Source organism: Macrotis lagotis, chromosome 6, assembly GCF_037893015.1.
Source record: "Macrotis lagotis isolate mMagLag1 chromosome 6, bilby.v1.9.chrom.fasta, whole genome shotgun sequence".
NCBI classification, from domain to species: domain Eukaryota; kingdom Metazoa; phylum Chordata; class Mammalia; order Peramelemorphia; family Peramelidae; genus Macrotis; species Macrotis lagotis.
This window is the reverse complement of record NC_133663.1, coordinates 24,552,012-24,564,233: the sequence shown is the minus strand read 5'-3', so window position 1 is coordinate 24,564,233 and position 12,222 is coordinate 24,552,012. Positions and strand designations below refer to the sequence as shown.

The window sequence follows — 12,222 nt, the reverse complement described above, 5'->3', positions numbered from 1 at the left end:
CATGACTTAATGAAAACCATCAATTTGGCTAAAATTTTGTTCAAAAAATTGTTTTTTTTTGTTTTTTGTTCAAAATTGTTTTTTGTTCACAAAATTTTGTTCAAAGTCCACATAACACTTATTTAAGAGTAACATGGGAAGAAGAAATCAGAAAGAAAAAATAACCACATTCATTAATTGGGTTCCTGTTTTCATTTCCTTTGGGAAGGACAATCATTTTTAGCTCAAATGAACACATTATCTCTTGCTGACAGTCAGGAATAGTGACAAATTTAGGAAGCAAACTCAAACAAACTGATTAGAGTTGACAATTGAAGAATATTAATGAATATGGTAATGCTTTTTCCATTTCAAAAATGTTATGTAGAGTTATATTAGTCTGCATTTCTTTGTTTTCTGAGGAGATAGAAAGGAAAACCTATTAATACCTAGAATATTGAAAGTATTATTCTGCATGGACACAGGACAAAAATAATTTTAAAAGCCCTCAAATTTTCTGCCATACTGTCAACATCTTTTTACCTTTTATCCTCATTAGAATGAATGTTCCTTGAAGACAGTCATCAAGTTTTTGTCTTTCTTTATATCTCTCACACTTAGCACAGGTCATGTAATACAACCAATTTAAATGCTTATTAATTTATCTGAGTGATTTCTATCATTCAGATCTTTTTTTAATTTTTTAAAATTTATTTAAGGCGATGGTGTTAAATGACTTGCCCAAGGTCACACAGCCAGGCAATCATTAAGTGTTTGAGCTCAAATTTGAACTCAGGTCCTCCTGACTCCAGGGCCAGTGTTCTATCCACTATGCCACCTAGCTGTCCCTATCCTTCTGATCTTTATGGAAAATGAAAAAAAAAATAAAATGTGCCACTATCTGAGGTTAGACCCTGAATTACTGCCCTGAATTAGAAAGATGACAATACTCAATTGAGGTAAATCAATTCTTTCCAGTATTGGACCTTTTTTTTTTTAAACCCATATCCTCAAAGATGTAAGCAATGCATTTTTTTAGGGTTCAAGAAAGAAGAACAATGAGTTTTAGATTATTGTGATATGAATTTGACGCTGTTGAAAGTCTGACCAGATATATAACTGCTGTTTCAATATATTTATTTCCTCCCATCTTTGAATTCTGGATTCATTTAGCCCTACCAGTGGTTAAACAATAACTGCTCTCACCTGTAATAACTTTCATTCTTTGAGACTCTTCCTTTTGAGGTCATGATTCTTGTATATTGTAGGATGTACAATACACAGACATTGACTACATGGAGCGTCAACTTGATTTCACCCTTGGAGACAGATTTCAGGAACTCCCACAGTTTGTCGACCGAATACGACAACAAGGGATGAAATACATTATTATTCTGGTTAGTGTTTGTCTTCCTTTTTTCACGATTAAATTTCATTCTTGTCTAGCTTTTGTTTATTTTTTCCACTTCAATTAAAAGACAATGTGAGTATTGCCAATGTAAAACAGAAATCGGAGGACAGCAATTCGAGAATAGGGATATACTGGCCAAGATTTAACAACTGGCTCTCTGGGCTGGGTGGGGAGTACAAATGACACAATTGAAAATTTTAACTAAGTTATTAACATTTATTCCATCAGCTTCTTTAATTTAGATGATCATCAAGCTAATCAACCAAATCCTAATTTGTTCTGTTTACTTATTTCTGAGGAATTAATATTTGTGTTGAAAATTTAATGATCAGCTTTCTCAAACCAATATTAACTCTCTTCAAAACAATATATTTAGAACCCAACTACTCATTTTGATCTCTTTATGCACACTGACCCTAATTTTCAGGTTTCTAACTCAAGTTTTAGGGTATGTATGTAAATATATTTCAATAGCAATTTCAGTATAATTAATTTGCTTGGATATCCTCCATATCTTATTCTCTTCATTTAAAACCATTTTCTCTAGAGATTTCACAAGTCTGGCAAAGTATCAATGTCATACACACACACACATAAATGTTAAGGCCCCCCTATTCTAGGATTATCTTTGGGATTCTAATTGTCCCCCTACCCCTACCCAGAATGTTCCCAGTTTTCCCTACAGCAAATAACAAATTAAGATAATTCAGAACTCATTAGAAAGCAAAAAAAAAACAATCAATTTTCTCCTCTTTTTATCCAGCCAAGAATCAAAAAAAAAAATGATGAGATAGACATACCTCTACCGGTCATAAACTCAAGAAAGTCCTCTATTCTTGCCAGAGTTCCAAAGTTGCATTGAAATTTGAAATATAGGCAAGAAATATCAATTTAATAAAACTTCCAGAAGTCAAAATAAGTATCTTTCCTGGGGAATTTATTAAAGCATTGAATAATACCTAGGTGTAAATATTATTTGTTTTATTAGCAGGGAGCAGACCCTAACTTTACTTTCAGTCTCTCATATACTGATTCCATGCTCACTGAACAATAATAGTTTGTTCCATTTTGCTCATTTACCTGCCCCCCAATAGTTTCCTTTTTTGACCACTTACTTAAATCATCATCAGGGACAGCAGCATCAATATGGGAAGCCTAGGTGAATACTTGCAATGGAGTGGGAGGGGAAAATGAGCAATGGGTGGTGACAGAGGGCAAAAAGAGATAGCTCATACAATAATGACCATAAATATCCTTGATTATTAGGCAGGTCAGACTTGTCTAATATCACAATAGATGAATCTTTGACTGCAGAGGAAGCTATGAATTGAAGTTCACTTTAGTTGTGTGACCATGGAATCACAATTTCTCTATAAAGTTCCGTTTATATCTGAAAATAAGGATGATAATAATAATATGAATCATATTTTTTCCAAAGCCTATTAGGAGGCTCAAAGAAGATGACATCCAGAAAGTACTCCATGAACTTTCAAACAATGGAATCTAGATAATCACACTCAGAATCAGAAAGACTAGAAGTCAGAAGAATATAGGCTCATTGAGAAAAAGAATCATTCCATGTATCTCCAGTCCTTAAAATTATGTCTTTCACATGAAAGTGTTTAATAAATGATGATTGATTATTATAACAAATTATTATTGATTATTATTAATGACAATACACAGATATATTTGATATGAATAAATATTTCAATTCAGGATCCTGCAATTTCTGGAAATGAGACAAAGCCCTATCCTGCGTATACCAGAGGGATTGAGAAAGATGTCTTCGTCAAATGGCCAAATACTGATGATATTTGTTGGGCAAAGGTATGATTATATTAAATACATTCAAAATAGTTTGAATGAAAGGAGGAAGTAGTAAAACAGAGACGTAGGAAAGGAATAAGGAAGGAAAGAAAGAAGAAACAAAGAAAGAGGAAGGAAGGCAGGAAGGAAGGACAGAAGAAAGAAAGGAGACAAACATTTATTACCTACCATGTTTCAGGCACTGTGACAAATGCTTTAGAAATTCAACTAGGTGACTCAGTGGATAGAGTACTGGCCCTGGAGTCAGGAAGGACCTGGGTTCAAATCCAGTCTCAGACACTTAATAATTGCCTAGCTCTGTGACCTTGGGCAAATCAATTAACCCCATTAACTTAAATAAAATTAAAAAAAAAAACAAAAATAAAAGAAATTCCACTTGTTTACAAATGGGTTGAATTGAACATACATTTATTAAGGTCATTTTCACCCTTTTGGTATAATAAATAAATTTTTCATATAATTTAAAAATACCTATCGAAATTCAACTGCAGATGAGGTTGTTAGTATAGAATTATAGTGATTTCTGATGAAATGATTTCAGGGATGATAAAGAAGGCATTCAGACTTCAAATGATGTTGAAGAGATGATCCCAATGATCCCCTCAGTTTTAAAACTAAGAAACTATGTGCCTATTTGCTTTTAAAATATAATTTTCCTAACTGTTTAAATATATATATTTTAAAGTAAGATAATTAATTCTCAATTAGAATAAATGATTTGCCTAATGGCTATCATGTCAGAATATGTAGCATACACTATTTTGTTGATCTTATTTCTTGAGTCTAATTTAGACAAGGTGTTACCTGGAGAACAAGATTTCTCATGCCTCGATTTTTAACTAAATAATAAAAACCCCTAAGATATATATATATATATATATATATATATATATATATATATATATGATATCATATTCTTGAGTTCTGTGAGACAAACCAGAGAGAAAGTATTTGCTAATCAAGAAGAAAAGTTAAGAGTTTGAAAGCAGCTTCCTGGAAATCAAAGTATTTGGGTTCCGGGGGAGTATGGTTACAGAGCTGAATAGGATAGAATATCAAATGATAGATTAGCTTTACACTACTGTTAAAGGTTTATTGCCATAAAAATAGAACCATAATTCTGTACAGTAGATGTAGCTTCTTGACTACTGGAGACCTAACTACCACACGTGGAGCACTGACTGAATATCACCAAGTCAGAAACCCTAAGCACAATTATACCATACTCCTGAGGAGTCTCGGTGATAGGGAAAAGCTCAAAATCTCCCACTGATCACCAGCCATCCTGATCATATTATGAAGTATCCTAAAAACACTCTAATAGGCAAATATACCATGTCTTCAATATAATACTTTCCTAAGTTGACCTTCTTCTCTGGTTGTGGGATTGAACATCATTCATCTTAAATGCTTATCATTTCTTTTCTTTCAATAGGTTTGGCCAGACCTGCCTAATGTCACAATAGATGATTCTTTGACTGAAGATGAAGCTGTGAATGTAAGTTTGCCTTGAGTTGTTCCTCAATCTAACAGTGGAAGCAGGTGGATCCCTTGATCAATTATAGAGATGTTTAGTGTGGAGACGCAAAGATCTGAATACAGATTTTTTTTATTTACTAGTTTTATGTGACCATGGAATCACAATTACTTTATAAGATTTAATTTACTTATCTGTAAAATGAGGATGATGATGATGATGAGGAGGAGGAGGAGGAGGATACCTATTATACCTACATCCTAAGCTTATTAGGAGGTTCAAAGAAGATCCATAAAGTATTTCATGAACTTTAACAGCATGGAATCTGAATAGACAACCACATTCAGAGTCAGAGCAGAAGTCAAGACTTGACCTTGATACTTAGAGGCTATGGGACCTTATCAACTCATAAACTTTAGTACTTCAGATCTTTCTCTAGACTCTAAGTAGGAGAGAAGCTACTGATAGGGGATCAGTGAGCTTCCTCAATGGAATATCCCTTTGTTAAATAACCCAGATCTGCCTCAAGTAAATTAAAAAATATAAGTGATTCCAAATGACAGCGTTCTTCTAGACAACATAGTCCACTAACTCATTATGTTTTAAAGATCTAGGTTTAAAGTTATAGGTTTAAGGGGTGGCTAGGTGGCAAAGTGGATAAAGCACTGGCCCTGGAGTCAGGAGTACCTGGGTTCAAATCCGGTCTCAGACACTTAATAATTACCTAGCTGTGTGGCCTTGGGCAAGTCACTTAACCCTGTTTGCCTTGCAAAAACCTAAAAAAAATAAAGTTATAGGTTTAGAATTAGATATAATTAGATATAATACCCCTTCTGATCTCATTCACCAAACCCCTATGTTAAACTGGGTATCAAGCTAGTTCCTTTACACACCTTTGCTAGTAGCAATAACAGCAATGGTTTAACTACAGTTCCAAATTGAAAAGCAGGATGAGGAAGATGAGTGGATCTGGTGGGTGCCACTGAACTCAGGCTACAATGACAGGCAAGGAAGATGGCAAGAAAATAGTGCTCATGGAATAGGGTCAACTAAACACTGTTATCCAATTGATGTATTAACTAATCTGTAACAGGACGGGGCTTAGCACAAGAGTTCAAGAGTTGAGAATTATGTTCATTATTAAGAACTAAGGATTATAAAGAATTTAAATTTCTCATTTTGGGCAAATATCTCATTTTCTCTTCACAACAGCTTTGGGAGGTAGGTGCTGCTAATATTTCAATTTTACAAATGTGAAAACTGAGGCAGACAGTTTAACTTGATTAGGGTCACCCATCTAATCAATGTCTGAGTCTAGATTTGAATTCAGCCTCTTTCTTACTCCTTGTCCATGTCAGATAGTTGTTAAATCCCTTAGCCATTGTCTCTCTATGTATGATGCCCTCAAGGGCTCAGCAACAGGGTGAATGAAGATAGTCATGAAGATGGCCAGGATTGAATGTCATAGTGCTGAAGGTCAGGGAATTAAATGATTTTGTCCCAGACATCTTCACCTCCATTCATCACTATTCCCACATGGAGAATCTTAGAGCTTGAGAATGCTAAAACTCTAGTCTTGATGAATCAATCAGTCGGTAGGACCGATGTGAGGAAGTCTACATCATGACCCTGCACAGAAACCAAAAAAGTACATAATTTTGAGAAACTTAAAATTGGAAGATACCCCAGCAACCAAGTATTCCCGATCTTTCTGGAACAAAATACTCTTTACAGTCATCCAAATTTTGATTGAAGTCCTGTAGCAGTGAGGTTCACTATCTTGTGACACTGCTCATTCCCATCAGAACAACTGAGGGACAATATACTTGTTACCTGCCTCAATTTGTACTTGTGCTATATAGATCTGCTCACTGGGGTGCAGTAGATTTTTTTGTCTAATCCTTCTTCCATGAAAGAGTCATACAAATACATGAGAACAGTTATTTCACGTCCCCTACCCCAGTCTTCTCTTCTCTAGAATGAACAGTCTCAGTTCCTTCAATGTCCCAGATACCTGAAGGAATTTCAGTAGTATCATTTAGTTCAGATTAGGGTCATCTACAACCATTAGAGCAACACATCTAGAACTTGATGGCACAATAAAAGTCAAACTAGTCTAAGCCCACATTTTAGAGGTGAGAAAATGATAGAATTGAATTTCAGGGAAAACTTAAGGACTATGTAAAGTAATTTTGTTATTTTAGCTCAATTCTTAAAACCATTCTGTTTTTGTCTTTTATCTCTACTTTCTGGTGCATAGTAGGCATTTAAAGTGCCTTAAAATAACTAGGTAGAAGAATGTGGATAGAATATTGAATCTAAAGTTAGCAAGTCCTGAGTTCAATTCAGTCTAAAACACTTTTTAAGTATGTGAATCTGAGCAAGACTTTTAACATCTCTATGACACTGTTTCCTCAACTGGTAAATGGGATAATAATACCTAACTTCTAGGGTTGTGAGGATAAAATGAAATGTTACATGTAATATAGTTTGCATCAAAATATATACATACATATATATACATACATATATGATATATCATTACTATTTCTATTATTACTATATAGTTGTTGAAATAAAGTGCATTTAATTGAATTGAGGTCATGGGCATGGTGGCAGGTTTAACATGTTCCTTAATATAATTATAACCATTTTCATTCTTGTTTCAAAATAATTTTTAAATTGAGAAAAAGACTAGGGGGAAATTCCTTAATTAGCCTAAGTTCTTCAAAAATAACCACATTAACTCAACTTTTTTTTTCACAATGAATTTTACATCATTCTTTTATAGGCTTCCAGAGCTCATGTAGCCTTTCCAGATTTTTTCCGACCGAACACATCTGAGTGGTGGGCAACTGAAATTTCAGATTTCTACAATGATGTGATGAAATTTGATGGTTTGTGGATTGTAAGTAGATGAAATTTTTAGAAAATTTATCCAAAGGATTAGTTAAGATATGTTCACCTCCTACCATTTACTTTGTTTGGGGGAAGTTTTTATTTAATTACCAAGGTAATAACAAAATTGTCCTATTTGTTGGTTTCTCTTTCTGAACATGAATGAATTTTCAAATTTCCTCTAACTGAAGGGGGGAAAAACTCAAGTCACTCATGATAAGGGTAGAATACTGCATCTTTGAATCCTACATCTAACACCTACTAGGTGAGGGGTCACAGGCAAATCAACTCACTTGTCTGTCGATGTCCTCATTTGTCAAATGAGAGTAATAATATCAAAATTTCACTGAATCTAGAAGTTTTGACTCTTAGGTGAATTAGTGCATGCAGTTAACTTTAAAACGTCTCTAAAGTTCTGTTTAAATAATCCAAGTAATTGTCCTAAATTTTATATGTACATAATTATAATTTCCTGTAGAGACACATCGCTTTTTAAACATTTGATTATTTAAAACCTATTTACAAGGATATAATAGCCCAAGTAAGTTACAGTTAATCACTCACTATCTAAATTACATAGTTTAAGAAAATAAGAAAGTTTTTTTTCCTCTTTGATAATTTGTTTAGGATATGAATGAACCATCTAGCTTTGTCAATGGGACAACTTCTAACGTATGCCGAAATGATAAACTAAATTATCCACCTTATTTTCCAGGTAAGAATATTGTTGACATCATCACTGTAAGATGATAATAAATAAAATGATCCATAAATATCAATGGTATTATGAGCTTGGAACCCTAGTGTAGGTAAGCCATATGACCTATTTCCCTTTGCAAAAGCATTTACTTTATTGGATCATATCACCTCATATTGGGAAAGCCAACAGAGGTCATTGATTTCTACCCTTGTCTGGATGAACATCCCTCATAAATAGCCAGCCGCTTCCTGAAAATCTCAAGAGAAGTGGAAAAAAATATCTATTTTCACTTTTAGAAAACCTTTGTATTTAGGAAATTTTTTCATTATGTTAACTTTGATTCTTGGTAACTTCTACTAACTATTATTAATTTTGTTTGTAGGATAAAGCAGTTCATGTAGAAGTCAATCTTCCACATGACAATCATGCAAATATTGGAAGAAAGGTTTCATTTTTCCTATCTCTTGCCTTCATTTTCAACTTTGTATCTTTCTTTGCTTCTTTCTTTCTGTCCCTTCATTCTTTCCTTCCCTCCCTCTCTTTTCCTTCCTTCCCTTTTTCTTTCCTTTTCCTCTTTTCTCTGAACTTCCTTCTTCCATTTTTTTGGGGAACATTCCCTCACTGCCACCCCCTCCCCTCCTCTCTTCTCTCTCTCTTCTCTCTCTCTCTCTCTCTCTCTCTCTCTCTCTCTCTCTCTCTCTATATATATATATATATATATATATATATATGTATATATATATATATATATGCACACACATATATACACATAAATACATGCATTTTTTCTTTATCATAAATAATTTCATAGCAGGAAATACTTTTTAAGAAAGTCTTGTTTATCTGTAGATATTTCAAAGCTAAGGTTAGCCATTTTTTGACAAAACAATGTTCTTTTGTTTTCACCTGGATCAAATTTAAAACCAAGGATCAATGCAAAAAAATTGTCTGATGTTTGCAAGTAGAAAATAGCACTCAAGTTTTCTCTATTTGGCAGCAATTTCTTCATACTCCCTTTCTATATTTTTTCCCCATCCCTTTAGTCCCTTTAGATTAAGATGGGTTAGCTAAATTTCAAGACATTCTCAAGCCTGTTAAGAAATTTTGGGCCAAAGAGCGATAATCTAGGTTGTAATATCTATTTGCCCCTTTTCTTTCTACCTTTAAGTTAAAAACTTGACTATTGGGAGTCTCTTTAACAAACAGTTTCTATTTAAATATGTGTATTGAATAATTTTATCACAAGAATGGATTTATACTAGTGTAATTAATTTGCAAACCAATTCATTTTTTCTTTTTTTACTGCTTTTTATGGAAGCAATATTTTAAGCTATTTTGGAATAATGATAATAAAGCACATTAAACTTGCTGTTGATCCTGGTATCATAGGATCAACTATCATTCATAGTTAAAAACTTGGAATTCATTTAATTATTTAAAAGAGTGACCTGGAATTTTGGCCAACAGTATTCTAACAAACTATCGTAGATAAAACAAAATAATTCTAAGGTTTGAAAGCAATTATCTTTTTCAAGTAAGTTAATGGTGTTGTTTTTTAATTGCTCATCCTTAGACCTAACAAAAAGAGGAGAAGGATTGCACTTCAGAACCATGTGCATGGAAACTGAGCAGATCTTGAGTGATGGAACGTCAGTACTGCATTATGATGTCCACAACTTATATGGATGGTCCCAGTTGAAACCAACTTATGAGTAAGTCATTTTTCAGTATTGATCTTCCTGTAAAACTATTTGATACTTAATTCTCATCAAATATATTTATTGTTCACAAATATTTGAAACACTTCCTGAATCTGACACTTTGTATAGATGAAGAAACTGAATATTGGTGGCTTAATATTTCTTTAATGTCATACGTGTTGCAAGTTTGTAGAGGTCTAATTTGAACCTAGGTAATCTGATACGTATTGACCATTTTTCTGCCACTAGCTCATATATGGCAGCTAGGACACATGGTAGATAGAGGACCAAAAATATTTCAGGAAGATCTGAGTTCAAATCTAACCTCAGACATTTTCTCGCTTTTGACCTTTGGCCAGTGACCTAACTTCTGCTTTCTTCAGTTACCCTGTCTATAAAATGGGATAGGAATAACTAGGGTTATTGTGAGGAGAAGATGCTACAATAATTGTAAAATGCTTTGTGAGCTTTAAAACAGTAAATAATAGCAATAATGATGATGATAATTATTATTAGCTTTGGTCCCATTAATATTATCATTGCACTGTAGAATTCAAGTAGATAATTGACATCTAAAGGTTGCTAGCAATATTTGGTGTTTAACTCTATGTTAGGGTAGTTACATAAAGAAAAATTGCCATGTTTTTCTACCTAGAGGTATTTTTGAAATACTGAGACAAAACAAAGTCTAATTTATAAGAGTTTTCCTGCATAGCACTTAATAATACTACTATATAATAATTATATTATATTGTTATATATTATATATACTATATAATATATACTATAATATATATACTATATTTGTCACACACATATACATATATGATTGGTTCCTGATTTTTGCAAGTAGTGATTCCCATGAGTGATAACGTCACTTTAAATTGAACGGCATGTTTACTATGAGTTAAATCAGTATCACATTTTATATAATTAGTTTAAATATATCTATAATCAAATGTTTTTATGCATTCAAATTCACACAAATAGTGTGTGCTCACATTATTTGTGTAAATTTGAATAGGTGTGACCATTTTGCAAGGTTTCTTATTTACACTAATCAGGACCTAGTTGCATTACTTAAAATTCACACAAAGTTTGTATTAGACATAGACATGATGATACATATCTCTCACAGTCCATCAGTTTATCTATCGCTTCATTCATTCATCCACATATCCATGTTCATATATGTTTTTGGTAATCATAGCGGTGTGTTTACTTCCTCCAATGATGCACATTGGAATTCAATCATGATTGTCCATCTTGTATGATTCTTGACTGTTTCCTTTCGTTTTCCACAGCAGAAATACTGAAATTACTGAAGTCTTCCCTTGAAATTTCTTGATATTGCATATATATTAGACTGGAGTATATGGATTACAGATTAATTCTCTCTCACAATTACTACATGTTTATTCTCTCTATCCCTCTCTCCTCTTTCTGACTCCCTCTTTCCTCTGGCAACACGCTATATCCTTTTTTCCTGCACTCTTTATACTTCTTCATTGAATGCGATTTGTTTTCATTTTATCTTTCAGTGTCATTAGGACAATCAAACTCGTCATCTTCTTTTATATATTTTTTATTTTTCTAGAGGCTTTAAAAGTATGATTTGAAGCTGTTTTTTTCTTTTTTTAAACTTATTTTAATTTAGTATTGATTTTTACCCTTAATCTAATGATGTTTTATTTTAATATAGATAACAAAATACTTAGCAATTTTTCCACCATGATAATCTAAAATGACTCCTACATTAGTAATCAAGTTTTCAATCTAATAAAATACAATCAAAATCTTTTTTAATGCTGTGGCTTTTCAACTTGAATACTCTGTAATTTTTTTGATTTTATAATTTCTTAATTCCACAAAATATTTTTAAAATATTTAAAAATAATTGTAAATAATTTTAATTATTTAAAAATAACTTAAATTTTAAAATATTTTAAAATTTTCAATTAATATTCAAATAATTTATAAATGTAAATGATATTTAAATAATCTTATAAATATTATTCAACTAATTTTATAAATATAAATAATACTCAATTAATTTTATAAATATAAATAATATATAAATACTTTTATAAATTTAAATAATATTCACATAATTTTATGAATATAAATGATAGTTAAATAGTTTTAAATATTTAAAAAATTTTAATAATATTTTCCCATTATATATAAAGATAATTTTCAGCATTCATTTTTATAACATTTTGAGTCC

General features: G+C 32.2%; 1 protein-coding gene across 1 annotated transcript in view; it reads left to right on the top strand.

The window, feature by feature from the left end:
* Nucleotides 1-12,222, top strand: part of SI (sucrase-isomaltase) — a 91,923-nt gene that overhangs the window by 62,028 nt on the left and 17,673 nt on the right. The window contains exons 31-36 of the mRNA XM_074192516.1: nucleotides 1,248-1,376; nucleotides 3,110-3,220; nucleotides 4,656-4,718; nucleotides 7,489-7,605; nucleotides 8,223-8,310; nucleotides 9,869-10,007. Of these exons, the coding sequence (XP_074048617.1) occupies nucleotides 1,248-1,376; nucleotides 3,110-3,220; nucleotides 4,656-4,718; nucleotides 7,489-7,605; nucleotides 8,223-8,310; nucleotides 9,869-10,007 (647 nt within the window). The remainder of the gene's footprint in view (nucleotides 1-1,247; nucleotides 1,377-3,109; nucleotides 3,221-4,655; nucleotides 4,719-7,488; nucleotides 7,606-8,222; nucleotides 8,311-9,868; nucleotides 10,008-12,222) is intronic.